This window comes from Nothobranchius furzeri, chromosome 18 (assembly GCF_043380555.1).
Source record: "Nothobranchius furzeri strain GRZ-AD chromosome 18, NfurGRZ-RIMD1, whole genome shotgun sequence".
In the NCBI taxonomy this organism is placed as follows: Eukaryota; Metazoa; Chordata; class Actinopteri; order Cyprinodontiformes; family Nothobranchiidae; genus Nothobranchius; species Nothobranchius furzeri.
This window is the reverse complement of record NC_091758.1, coordinates 13,344,499-13,365,854: the sequence shown is the minus strand read 5'-3', so window position 1 is coordinate 13,365,854 and position 21,356 is coordinate 13,344,499. Positions and strand designations below refer to the sequence as shown.

The 21,356-nt window shown below is 44.5% G+C and overlaps 1 protein-coding gene across 2 annotated transcripts; it reads left to right on the top strand.

The window, feature by feature from the left end:
• Window positions 1-10,917: 10,917 nt before the first annotated feature.
• On the top strand, window positions 10,918-19,961 carry slc16a6b (solute carrier family 16 member 6b). 2 transcript variants are annotated; one of them, XM_015968909.3, is made up of 6 exons: window positions 10,918-11,040; window positions 16,695-16,946; window positions 17,077-17,220; window positions 17,514-17,642; window positions 17,720-18,619; window positions 18,690-19,961. In XM_015968909.3, the coding sequence occupies exons 2-6, from the start codon at window positions 16,715-16,717 to the stop codon at window positions 18,953-18,955; spliced, it is 1,671 nt and encodes a 556-aa protein (XP_015824395.1). In that variant the 5' UTR covers window positions 10,918-11,040; window positions 16,695-16,714; the 3' UTR covers window positions 18,956-19,961. The 2 variants fall into 2 exon arrangements, with proteins under 2 accessions (XP_015824395.1, XP_015824394.1); XM_015968908.3 differs by lacking the exon at window positions 10,918-11,040 and adding an exon at window positions 11,074-12,395.
• The last annotated feature ends 1,395 nt before the right edge of the window (window positions 19,962-21,356 follow it).

Genomic DNA, 21,356 nt, shown 5'->3' with positions numbered 1-21,356 from the left:
CATATTGTGATAAAGTTAATCAGTAATGTACTGATAAACATTAGACTTTCATGTATATTAGATTCATTACACACAACTGAAGTAGTTCAAGCCTTTTATTGTTTCTAATATTGATGATTTTGGCATACAGCTCATGAAAACCCAAAATTTTTATCACAAAAAATTAGCATATCATGAAAAGGTTCTCTAAATGAGCTATTAACCTAATCATCTGAATCGACTAATTAACTCTAAACACCTGCAAAAGATTCCAGAGGCTTTTAAAAACTCCCAGCCTGGTTCATTACTCAAAACCACAATCATGGGTAAGACTGCCGACCTGACTGCTGTCCAGAAGGCCATCATTGACACCCTCAAGCAAGAGGGTAAGACACAGAAAGACATTTCTGAACGAATAGGCTGTTCCCAGAGTGCTGTATCAAGGCACCTCAGTGGGAAGTCTGTGGGAAGGAAAAAGTGTGGCAGAAAACGCTGCACAACGAGAAGAGGTGACCGGGCCCTGAGGAAGATTGTGGAGAAGGACCCATTCCAGACCTTGAGGGACCTGCGGAAGCAGTGGACTGAGTCTGGAGTAGAAACATCCAGAGCCACCGTGTACAGGTGTGTGCAGGAAATGGGCTACAGGTTCCCCAGGTCAAGCCACTTTTGAACCAGAAACAGCGGCAGAAGCGCCTGACCTGGTCTACAGAGAAACAGCACTGGACTGTTGCTCAGTGGTCCAAAGTACTTTTTTCGGATGAAAGCAAATTTTGCATGTCATTCGGAAATCAAGGTGCCAGAGTCTGGAGGAAGACTGGGCAGAGGGAAATGCCAAAATGCCTGAAGTCCAGTGTCAAGTACCCACAGTCAGTGATGGTCTGGGGTGCCATGTCAGCTGCTGGTGTTGGTCCACTGTGTTTAATCAAGGGCAAGGTCAATGCAGCTAGCTATCAGGAGATTTTGGAGCACTTCATACCTCCATCTGCTGAAAAGCTTTATGGAGATGAAGATTTCATTTTTCAGCACGACCTGGCACCTGCTCACAGTGCCAAAACCACTGGTAAATGGTTTACTGACCATGGTATTACTGTGCTCAACTGGCCTGCCAACTCTCCTGACCTGAACCCCGTAGAGAATCTGTGGGATATTGTGAAGAGAAATTTGAGAGACAAAAGACCCAACACTCTGGATGAGCTTAAGGCCGCTATCGAAGCATCCTGGGCCTCCATAACACCTCAGCAGTGCCACAGGCTGACTGCCTCCATGCCACGCCGCACTGAAGCAGTCATTTCTGCAAAAGGATTCCCGACCAAGTATTGAGTGCATAACTGAACATAATTATTTGAAGGTTGACTTTTTTTGTATTAAAAACACTTTTCTTTTATTGGTCAGATGAAATATGCTAATTTTTTGAGATAGGAATTTTGGGTTTTCATGAGCTGTATGCCAAAATCATCAATATTAGAAACAATAAAAGTCTTGAACTACTTTAGTTGTGTGTAATGAATCTAATATATATGAAAGTCTAATGTTTATCAGTACATTACAGACAATAATAAACTTTTTCACAATATGCTAATTTTTTGAGAAGGACCTGTATTGTATGGGTCCCTCATCATCATCCCTTCAGTGTACGCGTGCATGTGAGCGTCTTTAAGTCTGTAAATCCACCAGCTGAGCTGCCAGTCTCTACAATATTCTTACACCAGGGTCAGAGTCGGCTTAAACATACAGGATCTCAAAATTGAATTCAAGACTTTTTAAGACCTTCTAAAAATAAAATTAAGACTTTATCGCAAAGAACTAATCAACTGTTAAACACTCTTACATTGTTTTTAAATACTGCATTGCTTGTTTTCCACTTCATCAGTGGTTGGGTTACGTCACATCTGGGACAGCAAGGCTGTTGCAATAATACGTAAAGCCATACGGTACAAAAACACAAGCAGATAGCTGGCATAGAAGAACAAAAAATGATTTCATTAGTTTGCATGCATCTGTTTTCATACCTGCAAACTCAGAGGCTGTGATAAAGCAACTTCCCCAAAACAAGGTTCTTGAGACTTGCATTTATTCTACAGTGGATTTTGTGGTGACCTCCAACATTTACATACTTTTGTTGTTATATAATTCTTGTCTTATATATTCTATTTGAATTCATCTTGAATTGGCAAACAGCAAAATCTTTAATAATGTTTCTCAGTTCCTCTCCAGTTACCACAGTTTATCTCAGGCTCTTTGGACCTTCTACACTGGCTCTGAGTAACTTTAGCTACAGTTATTTTAAACAATCAACATAGAGAGAGAGAGAGAGAGAGAGAGAGAGAGAGAGAGAGAGAGAGAGAGAGAGAGAGAGAGAGAGAGAGAGAGAGAGAGAGAGAGAGAGAGAGAGAGAGAGAGAGAGAGAGAGAGAGAGAGAGAGAGAGAGAGAGAGAGAGAGGATGGATGGATGGATGGATGGATGGATGGATGGATGGATGGATGGATAGATAGATAGATGGCTTAAGCAGCTTTTCAAGGATTTCATTGAATATTTATGCTAGGGCTGCTCAATTAATCGAATTTTAATCACAATTACAATCTGAGTTTTGAACGATTATAAAAATAAAATGAGCCGATTATTTGCTCCGCCTTCTTGCGCTGCTCCGAGTTACAAATCAAGCGCTCGTCGCACCGCGTTTCCAACTTACGACTTTTGTCGCTATTTCTAACAACTTTTCAAGCCCTCTTCTTGACTTTTTAAATCCTAAAAGTACCTTGCGAACAACAAAGAAGCATTTCTGGTAACCCTTAGCTACTTTCTGGATATCTGTCAACATTTTCTGCAGGTTAGCAAAACAGGTAGGTGTGAGTCGTGATAGAAACAGCTCACAGAACCGGCTCCCTCTTGGATAGCCAGAGTGAGTGACACACCTGCAGGCTCCTGAGCCACTAAAAAACTACAAAATGTGTGCGTGTGGCATGTTAAACGCTCACATGCAGCTTGCCTCTGCATTGCTGTGAGATCGGGTTGGGGGGTAGGGGGGTGGAAGCACACCTCCGATCGCTGCCTGGAACAATCATTACATTAACTGATGGCACCTGTTAATAAATAGTTTAGAAATAGATAGAATTAAGTTTCTCACACTGATAAATATTCATTCTTCTCTCTGAGCGACACGTTGCTGGTTCACTTCCCTACAGCACCGCTGGACAGGTCTAAATTATTATTATGCAACATTTTAGTTTATATGTTTGTATTAATTTATATTATAAATGCACTGTATAATTCTTGCTGTCAGTATTTGCAAGCTTGGGTCTGTACTAGGTATGCGTAAATAAGTTAAATCTCAGGCCTAGTCCACACGTAGCCGGGGTTTTTTTTTAAACGAATATCCGCCCCTCCAAAAACTTGCATCCACACTACCTCGTTTTAAAAGAAAACTGTCCACACGTATCCGGATAAATACGTTGTTAAGGACATGCCAGACCTGTAGGCGGCAGTACTTCCCCCGTTCTTAACCTCGTCCTTCGTCTGTGGTCTTCCGCAAGGAGCAGTAATTCCGCTTGCAAAAACAAACAAGCAAAAAGCACTTGGACAAGTGATAAAGCGAGCGCAGCTCTGAGGCTTCCTTGCTGTCGGCTAGTGTAAACACAGGTCGCACACGTGATGTCAGCATTTTTTTGTCGCGGAAAGTGACGTTGCGGACCTTAAAACTCCGGTTATGTCTGTCCACACGCAGACACCCAAAACGGAGAAAACACAGATCTTCACTTTGGCCGGAGTTTTTAAAAAGTTCCGTTTTCGTGTGAAAAAACTCAGTTTTCGTGTGGATGGCAGGCCAAAACGTAGAAAAATATCTACGTTTTGGCAGATCCCCGGCTACGTGTGGACAGGGCCTCAGCCTCATGAAGAATGAGCAATTGGCCTTTTTATACTATAGGAATCAGGAGTTGTTTCTGTGATTATTTTGTTTCTTTTTCTTATTTATTGTTGTCCTGATTGTGTCCTTTGCAATTTTATGACAGACTAAATAATGCAATGGATAAATAAAACCAAGATTAATTTAAAAATCATCTTAAATAATCAAGATTTCAATTTCAGTCAAAACAATTGTGATTATCATTTTTGCCATAATCGAGCAGCCCTAATTTGTGCTGACTTCCCACCACAGAATGATGGTGCCAGTAACATTTTTAGATTTATTTATTTATTTTCCACTCATATAAACATCTCATTGAAAACATCTTTTGAATATTCATTCTGTGTTTTTCTTCTTAATGCATTTCAAGTTCTTTTTTAAACACAGGAAAGTTTTTTTTTACCTTGCTGACAGCTTTGATCAATATCCATACTCTTGCAAAATGTTCTTTTTCTTAATTTCAAATCTTTTTATAATCTGTGGGGAAGATGTGTTTAGCTTGTATGTATCTGAAACAACAAAACCTGTTTTTGACCCAACACTTGAACTCAACCCCCTCAAAAAAAAACTACAAAAAAACAACAAAAGCCTCAGTGGCATCAGTAAAGGCTGAAACTGAAACGAGATAAACCTGTTAAAGTTCTTGACAGAAAACTGGTATTTTGACAGGATTTTGTTTGATTTATGAGCTCCAACCGCTGTGAGATGTTGAAGCACCTGTAGAGGCGCCACACCTTGTTTTTGCCTACCTGTCTCCATGACGGGAGCGGAAGCCTGGGCCTCCCAACTTAGGCTGCGGCCTCTGAGACTTAATACTTAGACTTTAACGCTTCTTTACACACTCCATTCAAGGGGATTTTGCCTCTGGCCAATATCTTTAAAGTGTTTTAGCACTGACCTCTACAGTCATAAAGTGTTTTGAACGGTTAATCAAACCACTCATCACATCCAGCTTACCTGCTCTACTGGGTCCACATCAGCTTGCCTACTGCTTAAACCATTCCACCGAGGATGTTATATCCCTCACCTTGCACACAGTACTCACCCACCTGGAGCAGAGGAACTTCTGTTTTTAACACCATCAAACTGCAGAAATTGATGGAAAAACTTCTCTTTCTGGAACTTGACCCCACCCTCTGTCACTGGATTTTCTGGCTGAGAGACAACAGACAGTTCGTGTTGGAAATAAGACCTCCAAATCCATCACGCTGAGCACAGGTGCCCCCCAGGGATGTGTGCTCAGCCCACTGCTTTATACTCTGTTGACCCACGACCGTGTGCCAAGACACAAGAACAATCTGATTGTCAAATGCGCTGATGACACCACAGTTGGGGGTCTGATTCACAGGAATGATGTATACGGTTACAGAGAGGAGGTCAAGCTGTTTGAGGGCTGGTGCAGAGCAAATAATCTGGCACTCAACGTGGACAAGACCAAGGACATGATTGTTGACTTTCGGAAATCCCAAACAAAGCACACTCCCCTCTGCATAAATGAATGTGGAGTCGAAAGAGTGGAGAACATCAAGTTCCTGGGCATACAGATCTCTGACAACCTCAGCTGGGAAAAGAACACCTCAAGTCTAGTAAAGCGAGCTCATCAGAGACTGTACTTCCTAAGGAAGCTTAAACAGGCCTCACTTCACACCACTATCCTGACCTTATTCTACAGGGGAGCAGTGGAGAGTATGCTGACCTATGCAATCTCAGCTTGGTTCTCCAGCTGTAACATAACGGACATAAGGGCCCTCCAGAGAGTGGTGAGATCAGCAGAAAGGGCTATGGGAATCTCCCTGCCCTCTGTCCAGGATCTGTTCCTGAGCTGCTGCAGAGGCAGGGCCCTGAACATTGTGAAGGACCTCACACATCCCCTGAACTGCGTCTTTCAGCTTTTACCCTCCCAGAAGCGTGATCGCAGCATAAGATGCTCCACCACGACGCTACCGAACAGCTTTCTGCCTAAGGCTGTCCAGGGGCTGAATACAACTGGACTGTGAGCAGGAGATACTAGCACTTTAAAAAATCCTGCTAAGTCCAGTGTGAATTGTGTGAATACATGTATGGAGGGGTGTGTGTGGGTGGGTGTGATTGTCTGTGTGTGTGCATGTGCGTGCGTGTGTGGGTGGGTGGGTGCAAGTGTATGAGTTTAATTTACTGGGAGCTTTCTTATCTTATTTATTATAGTTTTTAATACCATTTGAGAAATTGTTTTCTAAATTTAGCAGAGTTGTGCATGTATGGAGCGTGTGACTCAGACGGATCTCAATAAAGAAACGCTTTTTCGTTGTGTTTGTACTCTGTTATGAACATAATGACAATAAACCTGATTTGATTTGATGTACCACTTCTTGTATGTGGAGGAGAGAATCTGCTATGTGTGTGGTGGTACCATCACGTTCCTCCGGGTAAAGGCTGAGAGTCACAGCTGACTGTCTGTCGTCGGGCTGTTCCTAGAAAGGTGCTGTGTTATGAATTCTGTTATCCATCAGCTGTGCTTGAGAACTCCAAAGTCCAGCTCATTTATGGTGCACATGTTGCGTCACACCTGTAGATCAATATATAGGTCAAAATTGACCCTTTCTGGGCGTTACACACATCACAAGAAGGTCTCTGGACTTCCTTTCTTGGAGAGAAACTCTTATTGGAACTAAAGGAAGGGTGTGTGTGTGTGTGTGTGTGTGTGTGTGTGTGTGTGTGTGTGTGTGTGTGTGTGTGTGTGTGTGTGTGTGTGTGCGTGTGTGTGTGCGTGTGTGTGTGCGCGTGTGCGTGTGTGTGAATTCTGCTACAGAACAAAGTGTTTGTTTTGGTTTAAAGAGAGCTCTCAGTCACACGCTGACTGTGATATCAAGCATCATGCTGTACGAAAGCCAACCAAACATTCCTGTGAGAATCAAGAATTGTCCTCTTTGAAAGTGCTCCGTAAAAACCGGCTAAATCCTGAAATCAGCAGGTCTCCTCAGTGTGAGATACCACTCCTGTGCCAACCTCCAGCAGCCAGACGCGCATGGACTCAGTCAGGCTAGATTACACAAGTCACTGAATCACCTGGACTCAAAGGTCTTTGACCTTGTGTTACAAGAACTTTGGTTAAACTGACTAAAAAGCAAACCAGTGTAATCCTGGGTCATCACTGATAGGATGGTGCATCTGAAGAGGACCAGAACCACTCCGCCTCACAGGGTCTTAGAGATGATGGAATGAAAAATCTGCTAAACGATAGGGCTGTCGCGGTAACCGCAAAAATGAAATATCGCGATATGAAGAAACCCACCGCGCTGCATCATGGGCCACCGCGATTACTGAACTTGGTTCAACTCAATGATGCATGTTGAGAAGGATGGCTGCACTGGTATCAAAACGAAACGTTACTTCGCTCCTTTGGGAGCGCTTTGGTTTTCAGTACGTCAGCTGCTGCGCAGCCAGAGTCCTTGGCCGAGACAGAGCTGCCACCAGCGGCAAAAAATAAATAAATAATAAACGCTCGGAGACCTCCTGAAGTCCCGGACAAGCACTGCTTCTGCAACCGTCCCGAAGAGAGTTTGAGCCGAGCTGGAGCTCACTCGCTACCTGCAGGAGGAATGCATCCACCCTAAAGAACCCCCCTGACATGGTGGAGCGGAGAGATTCCCTTTGCTCGCCAGAGTCGCACGCAAGTTGAGTTCGGAAGCGAGCGGGGCCGGACCGGAGCGGAGGGGAGCGGAGGTAGTGGAATTTGGGGTAAGTGCAACGAGCGCACCATCCGAGAGGGTTTTCAGTGTTGCTGGAAATGTTGCCACCCCTCTCAGATCCTCTCTCAAACCGTATATGGTTAACATGCTGGTTTTCCTTGTATGTAACAAGGACGTGACCGAGCTATAAATCACCGTCATTCATATGTGTGAAAGTGAAATGATAGTGCGCCCGCCCCCCGGCGCGCGCGCGCCCGGTACATGTAATTTTTTATGCTTGATTTTAAACAACTAAACAAAATGGGGACTTGTTTCTTATTTGTTAGATGCTGCAGCCAAATTTGCATTTAAAAGTTTAACCTTCTCCTGAATTTTGTTGTTTTTAAGTTCAGTCGTACTCCAACTGTCGGACAAACAAACGTTACTGCGATCTGTGTTGTTACTGCCCTTTGATCTGCATTAAGTAAAGCGTTATAAAAGAAGGCACGGCAATTTTTAACCTTTTTTAAATGTGTAAACATTATGTTTAGATAGTACTGCAATAAAAAAGGACTGCAATAATATCGCATACCGCAATATTAAGCCACCCTGAATCACCGCAGGAGGAATTCCTCAACCGCGACAGCCCTACTAAACGACTTAGCATAAAACATTTTTCTTGCCTCTCAACAACATTCTAACATAGTACAGCTATATATTACTATTATTATGGAAATTAAAAAAATGACCTAAATAATGAAGTGGTTCTGTTTGTACTTGTCTAAAAACCTGCGCCAATCACAGGGGCGGCGTTAAGCCCGGCTACTTGGGCTGAAGCCCCGGATGTTTCATGGAAAGCCCCGGATCTAAATCGCGGAAGTAACATGCAGTACCAAAGTCCAACAGAGAGGGAGTAGCTGGCAGTAGTTTGTATACAGCCTGCCTGAGCCTCCACCACTGAAGAAGAAGCCCTTCAGCAGCCGGCTTCTTTTACACTCTGCCTGAAACGCATGAGTGAAGATGGACATAAGGATGTTTTTTAGACCAAAAGTATGGCGACAGAACCCCAGCTTTGATGAGACTGGTGTTGACTCAGGTTTGTGAGTCTTATTTGAAAATATTTGTTGTGCTGCTGGTTTGGCTAAAGTTAGATTACTATCAGGTAAAGTTGATGGAGAAAGAAAGGGAATATTTACTATCATCTCACACTAAACACTAACAGGAACAATACTCTGCCCTGAAAATGCTTAATATGTAGCTTCAGATTAAAAATTATGTGGTACAAGACATATATGATGTTGACTAGTGTGTGTCACGTGTGTGTGGGTGTGTGTGCGCGCGCGTGTGTGTGTGCGTGTGTTAAGCCCCGGATGTTCTTCAGTCCTTAATCTGCCCCTGGCCAATCACACCGCTTGGTGCAAAAGCAACCTCTGGACCATCCTGTTGTCGGTCTCGCTGAACCGCTGCCTTGGGTCCTCTACTCATCACACACACTCGTGTTTAGCAGCAGAACACCACATGTGCGAGAGGTTCTCCACTCAGTAATATCAGAGAACGAGAGACACCACTTCAGCTTTAGGACAAACTAACAGGGTCCCAGAAGGAAAAGCATCATTTGAAGCTACAAGACGTGTGGACCTAGAAAACAGAGATGGATGTTTTGGACTATCTCGTTTGCTATGGCAATGCGTGCTCCCATATCAGGGGGCGTGGCTTAGGGATGAAAGCCGATAGTAGGAGTGAGAGTTCAGTGACTGGGTTTGTGTTTAAAAGCTAGCTTGTTTAGCAGATTTGCTGTTGCAGCTTTAAAACATCAGGTATGAATAAAGTACAGCTTATTTATTCCCAGCATGCCTCTGCAGAGCTGGAGTATTTACTCTTAGACTACATAAAACACATGATGAAAATTTAAAAATTAAACAAAGTTTGTGAAGACTGATGATATCAGACTGGATTTTTACCCCATTCTCAGGTGGTTTGTAACATTAGTCCTCCTGGAGACAAGATTCAGCACTTTGGCGTCTAAATGAAAAACGTAGGAGCATTCATCTGCAAATAAAAGTGTTTTTTTCTTCCCCCCGTCCTGTCTGGCTGTGAAGCAAACAGAATTGATGTCTGAATGCTGGTGACAAGCCTTACAGATTTACTCTCAGGTGGAGCATCAAAGCTTCTGCTTTAATGTCACGCCTGATACTTAAAACTTTATTGTTATTGTTTTTTGGATGCTTTATAATTTCGACCAGACACGGAGACAGAGGTGAAAGAGAAAGGAAAAGGGGGGTGGCTCCACAAAAATAAACAACAATGAACAAGAGTCTGCTTCTAGACCTGCAGAAAGAGAAAGAATAGAAAAAAGGGACACACAACAATACAACAGGAGCAAGCTATCACTGCATCAACCTGATGAGCAAATATAAAATCTGCATTTTTTTACTGAACAATCACGATAATAAATCAGTGCATTTAGTGCCAACCACAGCCTTAAGACCTGTGTTGAACGTGCTCAAGTCCATACTTATGAGAGCACCATGTGAGCACCTGTGTGTGTGCACGTGCTTGTATATGTAAGGTTTCTCTATAGGAGCGTCCAATAGAGAGTGTGAGGGGCCACAGATCTGCCCCCAAAGATGTGTAGGAGACGGAGGGAGCTCCAAGTCCCATAGATCCAGGAGCTGCCCCAGAGCACAAGGACTCCAAGGAGACTGCAACCAGAAAAGCCCCTTCCCCCCTCGAGTGGCAGAGGATTGCCCCGGGGGGTCACAAGCAGCAGCCGATAGAGGCTCGCCCGCAGCCTCCCACCCCCTAGCTGGCCGAGCCCGGGACCCAGCGACCAGCCCCGCCGGGGACCCAACAGAGCCCAGAGACTCAGATCCCACCGGGCAGTGACCGGGATCAATCAGACAGACTCCAAAAATCTTAAACTCCCTGACCCGCGAACACTCAGGCAGACCGAGGCACCGCACTCCACAACAAATGTGGCAGGGGGAGGGCAAGCGAAGATGCGTAGTAGCATACGAAGTCCGAGGAGAGAGGAGGAGTCCAAGACCCCACCTGACATATCCAGCCATGCACAGACACAGTCACACACTCCCTCCCTCATGCTTCACATACACATACAACCTAAGACTTACAAAAATGAATGCTAGACACCCACTCATGCTCCCCATACACACCTTATTCACTCTGGTCCCGGTACTGCTACACAAAGGGTACAACCATCATCGGTTCCCAGAGTTCACCCCTTTCAAAATAAAGATATTACAAAAATGTTTTTGTGAGATGCATATGTATTTTATCCTTGTTTGTCATTTAAAGCACCTGTTAACTGACTTCCTCTCTCAGGAGAAAAAAACAATCAGAGAAATATCCACCCTAGGTGTTCTATCAGAGTTTGGGCGGGAGGTGGTCTAGCCCAGGTTTAGACACACCCCTGCACCACAGGAGCAGTTATATCAGGCCCAAGAGTCCAAAGAGTTCACATGAGCAAAAAGAGCCTTCCCACTTGGACACAGGTAAGTCTTACTATACTGGATACGTGATGCAATGTGTTTAAGGGTCAGACAGTTGTGAGGTATATGCTCTGCCCTTTACAGGCTCAGCTTATGTAAAATACCAGTTCAAAATATGCTGATGTTCTACTTTGAGATGGTTTATCCATGCTGTCTTATCCCAGAACTTCACCAAGGTGAAGACGGACTATTTACCTGTCATAGGACTACAGCCTTATGTCCAAAAATCTGAGATTTTACATAATGAAGAATTAATTTAAACCAAAGGGAGGGGCTTCAATCAGTATGTGTGTGGTCAAGTCTGGACACTTAGTCCAATAAACATGAGGTAGAACGACACTGTACAGATAAAATGAAATGAGCACAATATGACACGCTTAAAAAATAATCATGAGAACCAAAACAAGACATTAATAACAAATTAATTAATAACAGAATATAATATGTGTGTGTGTGTGTGTGTGTGTGTGTGCGCGTGTGCAACTTGGATCGGGTCTGTGCTGTTGCAGCCGGCTCTACCGCTGCTAAAGGAAGCTGCTGTAACCGGCTCTCAGCTGGAATAAACCTGTTCATCCCGGCGTGTGACTGGTGTCTGGCGGAAATGTGTTCTCGGGTTCAAAACTGCTCCCAGCTGGGTCCTCTGTTACATAAATGTGGTTTTAAAGCTCGCGCTGATAAAAGATTCAGACTTTTTCTTCTTGTTAAATTAGGAAGAGAACATCCTGATGTTTGAATGTCATCCTGCTCGGAAGGGAAGTTTGACAAAACATTTATTTAAAAAAAAAATTAGGTCTTCCTCACTCTTTACTTCATATGTAACTTAATCTAAAATGCTGAATCTTCTGAGCTAAAGTGTCAGCAGATTGTCAAGGAAAATTTGCAAAACCGAAGGCTTGAAATTTGACCGAATTTGTCAAGTGGCGGAAGTGATTGACGGGGAAACTAATTTCAACAAGACACCTGCACGAGTTTAGTCGCGCGCGACACACGGTGAAGTTGCGTTCGCATGACACGTGTACTCGTTAAACACCCATAAATAAAAGCCACGGAGAACTGGTGAGACTAAACAACCAACCGGAGTCCTAACCCGTGTGACCCAGTTCACCACAGCGTCCACACCCATTCTGTCGTAACATTGTTACACCAGCACGCATGCGCGAGACTGACGTCAGCCGTTGCGCTCCGCATGGTCGCGTGCACGCGTGTGGATACCGGCTTGAGCCGGTAGAGAGCTGCCAAAACAGGCAGACAAGACGGTTATCCGACCGACAGCTCGGGTTTAACGTGGTTTACAGGAAGTTTGAGAGACAATGACTCTCAGATAAAAGCAGAAGCTTGCTACCGTCCCCACTCCTCCGGTAAGTGAACGTCATAACTCGCTAAAGACAGTATGTTTCCGGTCAGCATTGGTCTCTCCGGTCTGATGAAGAAAGGTTTTGGGAAACATGGTGTTTCGCGGCAGGTTCGTTACTCGCCTTCCCTAAGCGACAGGTTTCTACTCCGGTAACGGAGACCGGAGGTGAGCTGGTCGCTTCAAGTCGTCTCCCACCGCAGTGCGTAAAACCGGCTCTTTTGTCTCGGGTTAAATAAAGGGTACCGTTCTACATGTAATAACCAGAGAAAAGCAGTAATTAGCTGATCACCTCATTAGTCAAACACTGATCCTGATGTACGAATTTTAAATAACATTAAACGTTTGTGTTTTGCTAGGCTCCAGTCAGCTGTTCGGCTTTATGATGACCTAACAAAGCCTAACAGCTGAAACATGTTAGTTCAGGCTGTCTGGCTCCATTCATACACTTGAATTTAAATTATTCGTGTAGATCATTTTCCCCTTTGAATTTACTTTTGACTGAACTCAAAGGGCCTCCATCATCATGAATTATTCTATCATCCATCACTCCTGCAAACACCTGAGAGGAGGAGGCTGCAGACTGATCCAGACCCCCTGGCCAAGAACAACAGGACTTCAGTCAGGGGCCTTTAACCTGATACACGAAATAACATTCAGAAGAAAGAGATTCAGTTAAAGACTTGTGTAAATAAAATATAGAATTATTGGAAACTATTTGACAGGCAGATACACAAGGTTATAAAGCCCGATTTATACTTCTCCATGAGCTCCATCAGAAAGGTTTTTACATGCGAGCTTCAGAGCAGGCAGCGGATTGTTGCAAAACAATTACCCGCCAGGACAACAGAGGGCGTAGCGCTTTTCTGTGGTATCCAGTCCACTATAGTGTATTTACTAATGTGTTTATATACTTCACAGACTTTATAACGGAACAAATTTGACCTTCATCTCCTCCACCTCTTCATGCAGTCGCTACCCCTAAACTCACGTTTCTCATCTTTTCTGTCCATGAGTAAAACGCTTACTGCATATCATTGTACTCCCTCAGTCACGGGTGATTAAACGCTCGTGTTTTCAGACTTTTTCCGTGACGTGTCCTTCAGTCTGTTCTGGGTCTTCTGCTAAATATCTTTTTACTTTTTGACAAGGCAATGGCAGTGCTGGTGACGAATTTACAGGAAGCGTCATCCTGACCAATCACAAGCTTACGGTCTCCATCACCCACTGTGAGTCCGGCGGAGAGCTCTTGCGCTGACACATAATGGCATGGCGTGTCTCCACACTGATGCAGACGGAGAAGTAAAAATCAGACTTTACCTGACTGGCATTATCTCCTGTAGTATTTAAGTCCTCCACAAGTTGGCAGTGGAGCAAAAGTTTGAGGATTGTAATGATCCTGTTAAAAGGGCAGTAGAATTTAAAATTCAATTCAAGTTTATTTATAAAGCGCCAAATCATGACGAGTCGTCTCAGGGATCTTCACACGGTAAACATTCCAACACAGGTCAAGTTATTAAGCCAATCAGTAAAAAGTTTCCTATATAAGGAACCCAGCAGGTCGCATCGAGTCACTGACTCGTGTCAGTCTTTACAGCAATCCTCATACTAAGCAAGCATGCAGCGACTGTGGAGAGAAAAACTCCCTTTTAACAGGAAGAAACCTCCAGAGGATCCTTGCTCAGTATAAGCAGCCATCCACCACGACTCACTGGGGATGGAGAAGACAGAGCACACACACACCAAGCAATGTGTCTATGGTTACATTGTGATTTCTTCGTAAACATTCTATTTGGTGAGAGATAAACTTTATTGTATTTATCCTAGTGAATCTATAATTAAACGGGTAAACTAGTAGTGGCACATTCAATGTCAAAGAGAGTAAAAAGTTATTATCAGGAGAGGGAGAATGTTTAAGTGGTTAGCAGCAGTGTGCTAGATGATGGCCCCCTCCATGAGGCCACCACAGCTCAGCAGAACATCATTCTAGCTTCTTCTGGGGAGAAAAACTTGAGCATTAAATGCATTTTTTGTTAGAAATTAAAAACTTTAGATTACAGTAATACTAACCATGTCTTTTGTTTGATTATCTGTCTCATAATTCTAATAAAAAACAATTGCTTTGAGGGCACATTTTCCTGAACGATTAAAATGTAATTAATTAATTACGAAGCCTCTAATTAATTCAAATTTTTAATTGAGTCCACCCATACTTATAATATTTATTCAGATAATATTAATTAACATAACCTGTTTGCTAACAGTCTTAAGCCACACAGTGCTCAGTAATTTTGCTGTTGCAATTAAAGTTCTGACAGTTCATGTGAAAATCAGATGACATGTAATCTGTTGTTTTTCTCCTTCATTGTGGATTAGATGAGAAGAAGGGAATAAACTGATGTGAACAGGAAGCAGCCAGTGTTAATGAAGCACAAAGCGGAAGTTGAGAGAAACTCTCAGAGCAGAGATGGGATGTTTCACAAACAATGTGGCTGCTACAAATTTTCCTCTACCAGAGACAAAAATGTCATTTCCACCCCTGGCCAAACATGGCTATTTTAGCTGGACACATTTATGAACACAAGTCATGCTTGGTTTCAGGAGCCTACCTCCATTTGACTGCAGCATTTGTATTAACAGGTTAAAGTCGTTTGATAAGCCATCATCTTGTCTTTATTATCAGAAGGCACATGGCTGATCAGACTAGAAGCTAATGATGGTGCATTAGAGCATCCTGGTGCAATAAGCTAAACTTTTATGAACGACACGATTAGTCGAGTATTAAAATAGTCGTTTGTGGAAGCTCTAAACCAGGATCCATCCATGTCAGTCGTTTACTCTCTTTGCCTGCTGGTGGTGGTCATAGGGAATGTCAGTGTAGCTGTGGCTACGATGTAGCTCATCACCACCAGTGTGTGAATGATAGTGTAAAGCACCTTGGAGTCCTCTGGCTCAGAGAGGTGCTATAAAAGTGCAGGTTGTTTATCATGTAAGTCTGAGCTGGCTGGTCAGTAGAGCTGTAGCGAAGCCTCGACGGCTCGATTCTAAAAATTTGCCGACGTCAGATCCGGTAGTCGACGCACCACGCCCACTTGTTGCATCCCCAGGAGTTTGTAAATAGAGGAGGAATCTGCCTGTTTTTCCTCTAGTTCGCCCTCTTCTCCGCCTTCACTAACATCTCCACCAAATACCGAAGACCCGGAACAATGTCCGTCCGCTACTAGATTCCTTTCCTGTTTTGCCTGCCTTCCTCTCTCGGCAACGGACAACAACTTCCGGGGTCAGATGTGCTGCTCCGTCTCTATCGCAGATGTAGAAAATCACCGGGAGCGTTTCTCCCTTCATAAAGGAGCTTCTTTCAGACATGAGGAGAGCAGTTTTGGTGGTAGCAGTCTCTCCTCCGTGCTGGTCTGTTTGCTGCTGGGTGTTTTTGGTTTATTTAAACTTGGTAACTTGAACTTAACTTGGTAAAGCTACTGTTAGCATTTTTGCTAACAGCTTCTTGCGTTTGGATAAGCAGTTATGTTTTGGTTTAGAGTTAATCTTTTTTGTGGTGTAGATCTCCCTTTTATTACATTTAGAGTGTTGTGGGTTTTCGGTTTAGTTTAAAATATCACCTTGAGTTTGGTTTAACCGCCCAGTTTAGAGTTTGGACCTTTGGAGATCCTTGGTTTGGTCCAGAACCCAGTAATCTTTGCACAGTGGGACATCCCTAGTTATTTGTACTTTTGTTTTAATTCCCCACAGGCAGAATTAGTTTTATTATTCCCAACCTGTGGATGGAAAGATTTATGATTTATTGTAGTTGTAAATGAATCTGATCATCATTTTAACTTTTAAATCCCGTTATTGTCCCTTCCTTTTTACACACGAGCCAAACTCCCCAGGAAGGGTCGTAACACCACTCGCCTCACGCTCATAAGTGACCAAAACAAAGCAACATGGAGACACTCCGTCTCCCACCACCTCTCAGGCAGCAGCCTGCACTCCCAAGTTCTACACGTCACCAGAACGTAACCAACCAGCGCAATAAAAGCAGTGTTATACAAAATGGAAGGCCTGTAGTGTTTATTCTCTTACAGTAACAATTTATCAATTTTTTGAGGAATTTATTTGAGATTTTTTGGTTTTTATTAATTGTGCAATGGAAAAATAATCATTAGATTAATCGTCTAAATACTCATTAGAATAGTCGACTATTCGATAAAATAATCGTCAGAATAATCGTTTTAAAAATAATCGTTTACCCCCTGCCCAACTGGTCAGGTCAGCACGATGCTGTTTTCATGGGGTTTTCTCTCTACAGGTGGCTCACCTGTTGTAGCCATGAAGATGCCCAGAGACCTGTGCTGTTTGAGTCCAAATGTTTACCCTGAGGTGCCCGAGGGTGGCTGGGGCTGGGCCGTGGCTGTGGCCTTCTTCCTGGTAGAAGTTAACACATATGGAGTCCTCAAGAGCCTCGGTGTCTTCCTCCAGGACCTGATGGAGGAGTTCAAGGAGAGCAACAGCCGGGTTTCTTGGGTCATCTCCATCTCTGTGTTCATCTTTGCCTTCACTGGTTAGTCCCGGGTGTTTTACCTGCTTATTTAATAATAATTGGTTGCCATGGGTTCAGTTCATCACATCCATCACAACGTACTGAGGTTAGATCTTAAACACAGGTGTTTGTTTACTCTCACCCCTCTCAGCCCCTTTGGCATCGATGCTGAGCAACCGCTTCGGCTACCGTCCTGTAGTAATGATGGGAGGCTTCCTCATCAGCCTGGGGATGGTCACCTCAGCCTTCACCAGCTCCCTCAACGAGATGTACATCACCCTCGGCATGGTCTCAGGTAGCAGAACCTCACAGCTCACCTGTGCTTTCATCCACCACTGATCGTGTGCACTAGCACACCCTAACTTGCTGAACCTTTCCTCTGAACAGAAGCTCTCTCACCATGAACGAGTGAAGCTGACCACAGCTGACCTGTTTCTCCCGTCTCTGTCTTTACATACATTTTGTCTTTCAGCAGCAGCTGTGATAAACCCGAATCCCCTCCAGCATCCTGCCCAGCAGCTTGACCTGTGACCCACCCCTAGCCCGAGCCAGTGGCTGTCACGTCCCCTCTCTCTTCTGTGTTTACAGGACTCGGATTCTGCCTCTCCTTCATCCCCACCGTCACCATCTTGGCCCAGTACTTTTCCAGGCGGAGAGCCCTCGTCACCTCCATCGCCTCCTCTGGAGAATCCTTTGCCATGTTTGCGTTTGCCCCTGGTGAGTTGACTGCCACCAAGGGCAGAGAACTTTGTTTGTGGTTTAGCTCAGACCGATAACCACTCATGTGTTTGCAGCTTTCACCAGACTAAAGGACGACCTTGGCTGGCGCTCATGTCTAGTCATTATCGGGGTGTTTCAGGCATCTGTGATTGGCTGTGGACTACTTCTTCGTCCAATCATCATCAAGCCACCCGTAAAGGAGGATGACCAATCAGACTGTGTTTCTCTGAAGCAGCTGCAGAGCGTTTATGAACTAGAAAACGAAGAAACCAGAAACTCCATCACTTCCGTGATCTCCAGGGGCTCTGGAGACTCGGGTGTCACTTCCCTGTCAGCATCAGATGAAAACCTTAGGAACTCAGAACCACAGGCCAAGTCCCTGATGGAGTTTGTGGTGCAGGCTGAAGGAGATCTAGATAAGTCAGAGTCCACGCTTCCTAATCCAGTCAGGGAGGTGTCAAAGGGAGGGGCCGGTCCTCTCCAGCCCTCTAGCCCCAGACTCCTGGACTTCTCAGTGCTGAAAGACTGGGCCTTCATCTGGTATTCACTCTTCGGCCTTTTTGCCTCGCTGGGGTTCTTCGCTCCACAGCTCTACATCATTGAGCTGAGTAAGAGTCGGGGCGTGGAGCCCAGCATGGCCTCCTGCATGCTGTCTGTGATGGCCATCGCTGATGTCTGTGGCCGCCTAGCCATCGGGATTGTGTTGAACAGGGTTCGCTGTAGGAAAACCCTGGTGCTCCTGGGCTGTGTGATTCTCATGTGTCTGGTTCTGGTGGCCTTTACAGTCGTGTGGGAGTTCTGGGGCCTGGTGGTCTGCTGTGCCCTCTATGGGTTCTTCATGGGTACTGTGGGCTCCACACACATCCCTCTGCTGGCTGAGGAGGAGGTGGTGGGCATCCAGAAGATGCCTTCATGTGTGGGTGTCTATGTCTTCATTCAGAGCTTTGCTGGACTGGCTGGACCACCACTAGGAGGTACAGAACTGACCTGGGTTGTGCTGCTGCCTCTGTTGTTCCTAGGTTGTAACTCTTGATTCTGTTCCAGGTGTGCTGGTGGACGTCACACAGAACTACGGAGCTGCCTTTTACTCGTGTGCAGCAGGGATGGGTCTCAGCGCCATCTGCTTGGCTCTGGTTGGCATGGCAAATCCCACAATGTGCCGAAGGCACGCAAGAAACAAGGACCTGGGCACAGATGAGCAGGAGAAAATGTCCCAGGACAGCCAGCAGGTGGACTTCTTGGAGGTTGACTTAGCTGAAGATGATCTAGTCAGATGGGCTGCAGGTCTGAACGAAACCACAGTTATTTAAGCATTTTACCTCACTGTAGAAAAGGACCAGAACCAAGAAGAACCAGAGACCTGATAGAGGTTGGGATGTCCTCAGGTGTTGATCTGTAATAGAAAGTCCCAACTCCAAAGACTTGTTTGAGTCCAAAGATCTGGCACTGCTAAGAGCACAAAATAAAGTGCAAAATGTCATCATTACACACGTTAGATAATTGAGTTTTCAAAATAAAAGCTCCTGCTGACTGAAGTTTAGAATAAGCCTACACCGTCTTGCCGAAGTAAAATGTATTACCTCTAGGATGGCTTCCTGGGACCAGCGTTTGTTTACATCCAGAAGACTCGATGTTGGTGAGTCAGCAGGTTGTTGAGCAGAGCGGGTCCCGCATCAGATCCAGTTCTGCTGGACTGTAGGACTCGTGAAGTCGGTTAGACTCCAGAACCAGACTGTCCTTATGTCACCTGTTGGTGCTCTGTTATCACAACACACACGTTAAAGGTGCAGTATGTAAGAATATAGGAGGAATTTTACTGAGAAAATCCCAAAAGAGAAGGAAGGTCACACTGAAACATGTTTCATGTCCAGCTGCTTACTGGATTGTCAGCTTTTCTCCTTTCAAAACAAAGGAAGGAGGGATGTTGCTACTGTTGAGCATCAGTGAGCGTGGGGGTGTCGTGTCCTGCGAGCTGATGCTGCAGCGCCCACTAGTGTAATGTGACGATGGCCGGCGAAAAGCTCCAGAGTTGTTAGAAGTGGTTGCACCACATCTGACTACAGGATGGCCTTTTTACTTCATTTCTACATAATGCACCTTTAAGTGTGTAAAATTATGATTAACTGATTTGAGACTCCAGTTCTTGCTGCCTCAGGTCGTGTCTTTGTACACCTCCCACACACAGTTTTAATAGTTTACCATTTTTATTTAATGTTCTTTTTTATCCTTTTTCTTATTTTAATAAAATTCCAGGCAGGTTCCTTGCTGTTCTTCATTCTCATGTCTTTTCTTACTGAATAAAATGTCCAAACTGAATGTGTGTGTGTGTGTATCCACGGCTTCATCCGGGTGAATTTTTTCCCCCAACAGGCCCTTGGAAACATCTCAGTGAGTCATCTTCCATGGTATCCTCTCAGTCATGGGCTTCCTCTACATCACAGCTCCAGACAGGAAGTGGTGATGTTTTTACCTCATAGCTCTTCATCATACCAAGTAGAAACTCCAGCGTTCCCCTGTGGGACCATCAGAGCTTCTGCTCCATTTCTAAACTTCTTGTTTTCACCCAGCAGCTTTTTGACTCACAACATTTGTCAGTCCGAGTTGGTAACCATGGTAATACTGATGAGCCACTAGCAGCTGCGTCGACATCACATGCAGATGGATCAGAATCTTCTCGGTCCTGGATTTTCTATGAAACCCCACACGCCGCTGCACCTCAGGTCATTGCTGATGGATTTTAACAGAAACTGCTCAGGAGCAGCACCTCCGCTGCTTTAATGGAGGGGGTGATCGTGACTTTTTTAATGATGAGATCACTTGTTATGAATCAGCTGATTTATTGAGTGGAGGTTTAATCTGAAAATACCAAAGTGAGAAGTGAAGTACTTTGTGAGCATGAAAAAAACATCAGATTTTCAAATGGCATAAACACAAATGTGACAACTTTTTACACAAACGTACAGAAAAACAGGAGGCACTAGACTTCAGTATATTTGGCTGATTAATTTGTGATCTTAGACAGTAGGAAGCTCTCCGTGAGTGAGGTTATGTTCTAACATGATGAAACACTGGACGAACAAAACCATTCAACAGAAAAAAACCACCTATGATTCATACATGCACATGGCGATGATCCCCCCACCAAGGGTAGTGGCATGAGCCACTGAAAGTGGGTAGAAGGCAGCTGCAGAAGGATGCCTGGAGCAGAACCCGGCTGTAAGGCTTTCATTCAGATGGCTTTAGCGAGAACTCACTTGTTCTGGGGATGATCTGCTCTTCCTCATGAACTGTCCACAAGAGAGAGAAGTCTCAGGTGGTCAGCAAAAGGACAGCTGATCTTGGTTCTTTAAAGGCAACAAGGCCAAATTACAAATAAATTAATCTTCTACTGCAGCCTTGTCTCAAGGTGTGTGGGAAAAAATCTAAATGTGTTTTACTGTAGACCAAAAACCCAGATGTGTAAACGGGTCAGAGTGTTGGATGGATTTGCTTCAGTCAGTCTGGTTCTGACAGCCCGTCATCGGGGTTAGACCTGGGGACAGGTTTGTCCCCTAGAGACTCGTTCAACAGGTTGGTCCACAACTGCCCCCCCCACACACACACACACACACGCACAGTTCTGTAGCTCATCCCTCTACATTTACAGTTTCTATGTCAATGGGTAATAAATAAGTCCTTTTAAAAGTGGGGGGGAGGGGTCATCCAACAGGC

Excerpts from the sequence above, each read along its gene's own strand:
- slc16a6b (XM_015968909.3), top strand. The coding sequence starts at position 16,715 with ATGAAGATGCCCAGAGACCTGTGCTGTTTGAGTCCAAATGTTTACCCT. Across the intron at positions 17,643-17,719 it reads CATGTTTGCGTTTGCCCCTG|CTTTCACCAGACTAAAGGAC; the intron begins GTGAGTTGACTG and ends ATGTGTTTGCAG. Across the intron at positions 18,620-18,689 it reads GGCTGGACCACCACTAGGAG|GTGTGCTGGTGGACGTCACA; the intron begins GTACAGAACTGA and ends ATTCTGTTCCAG.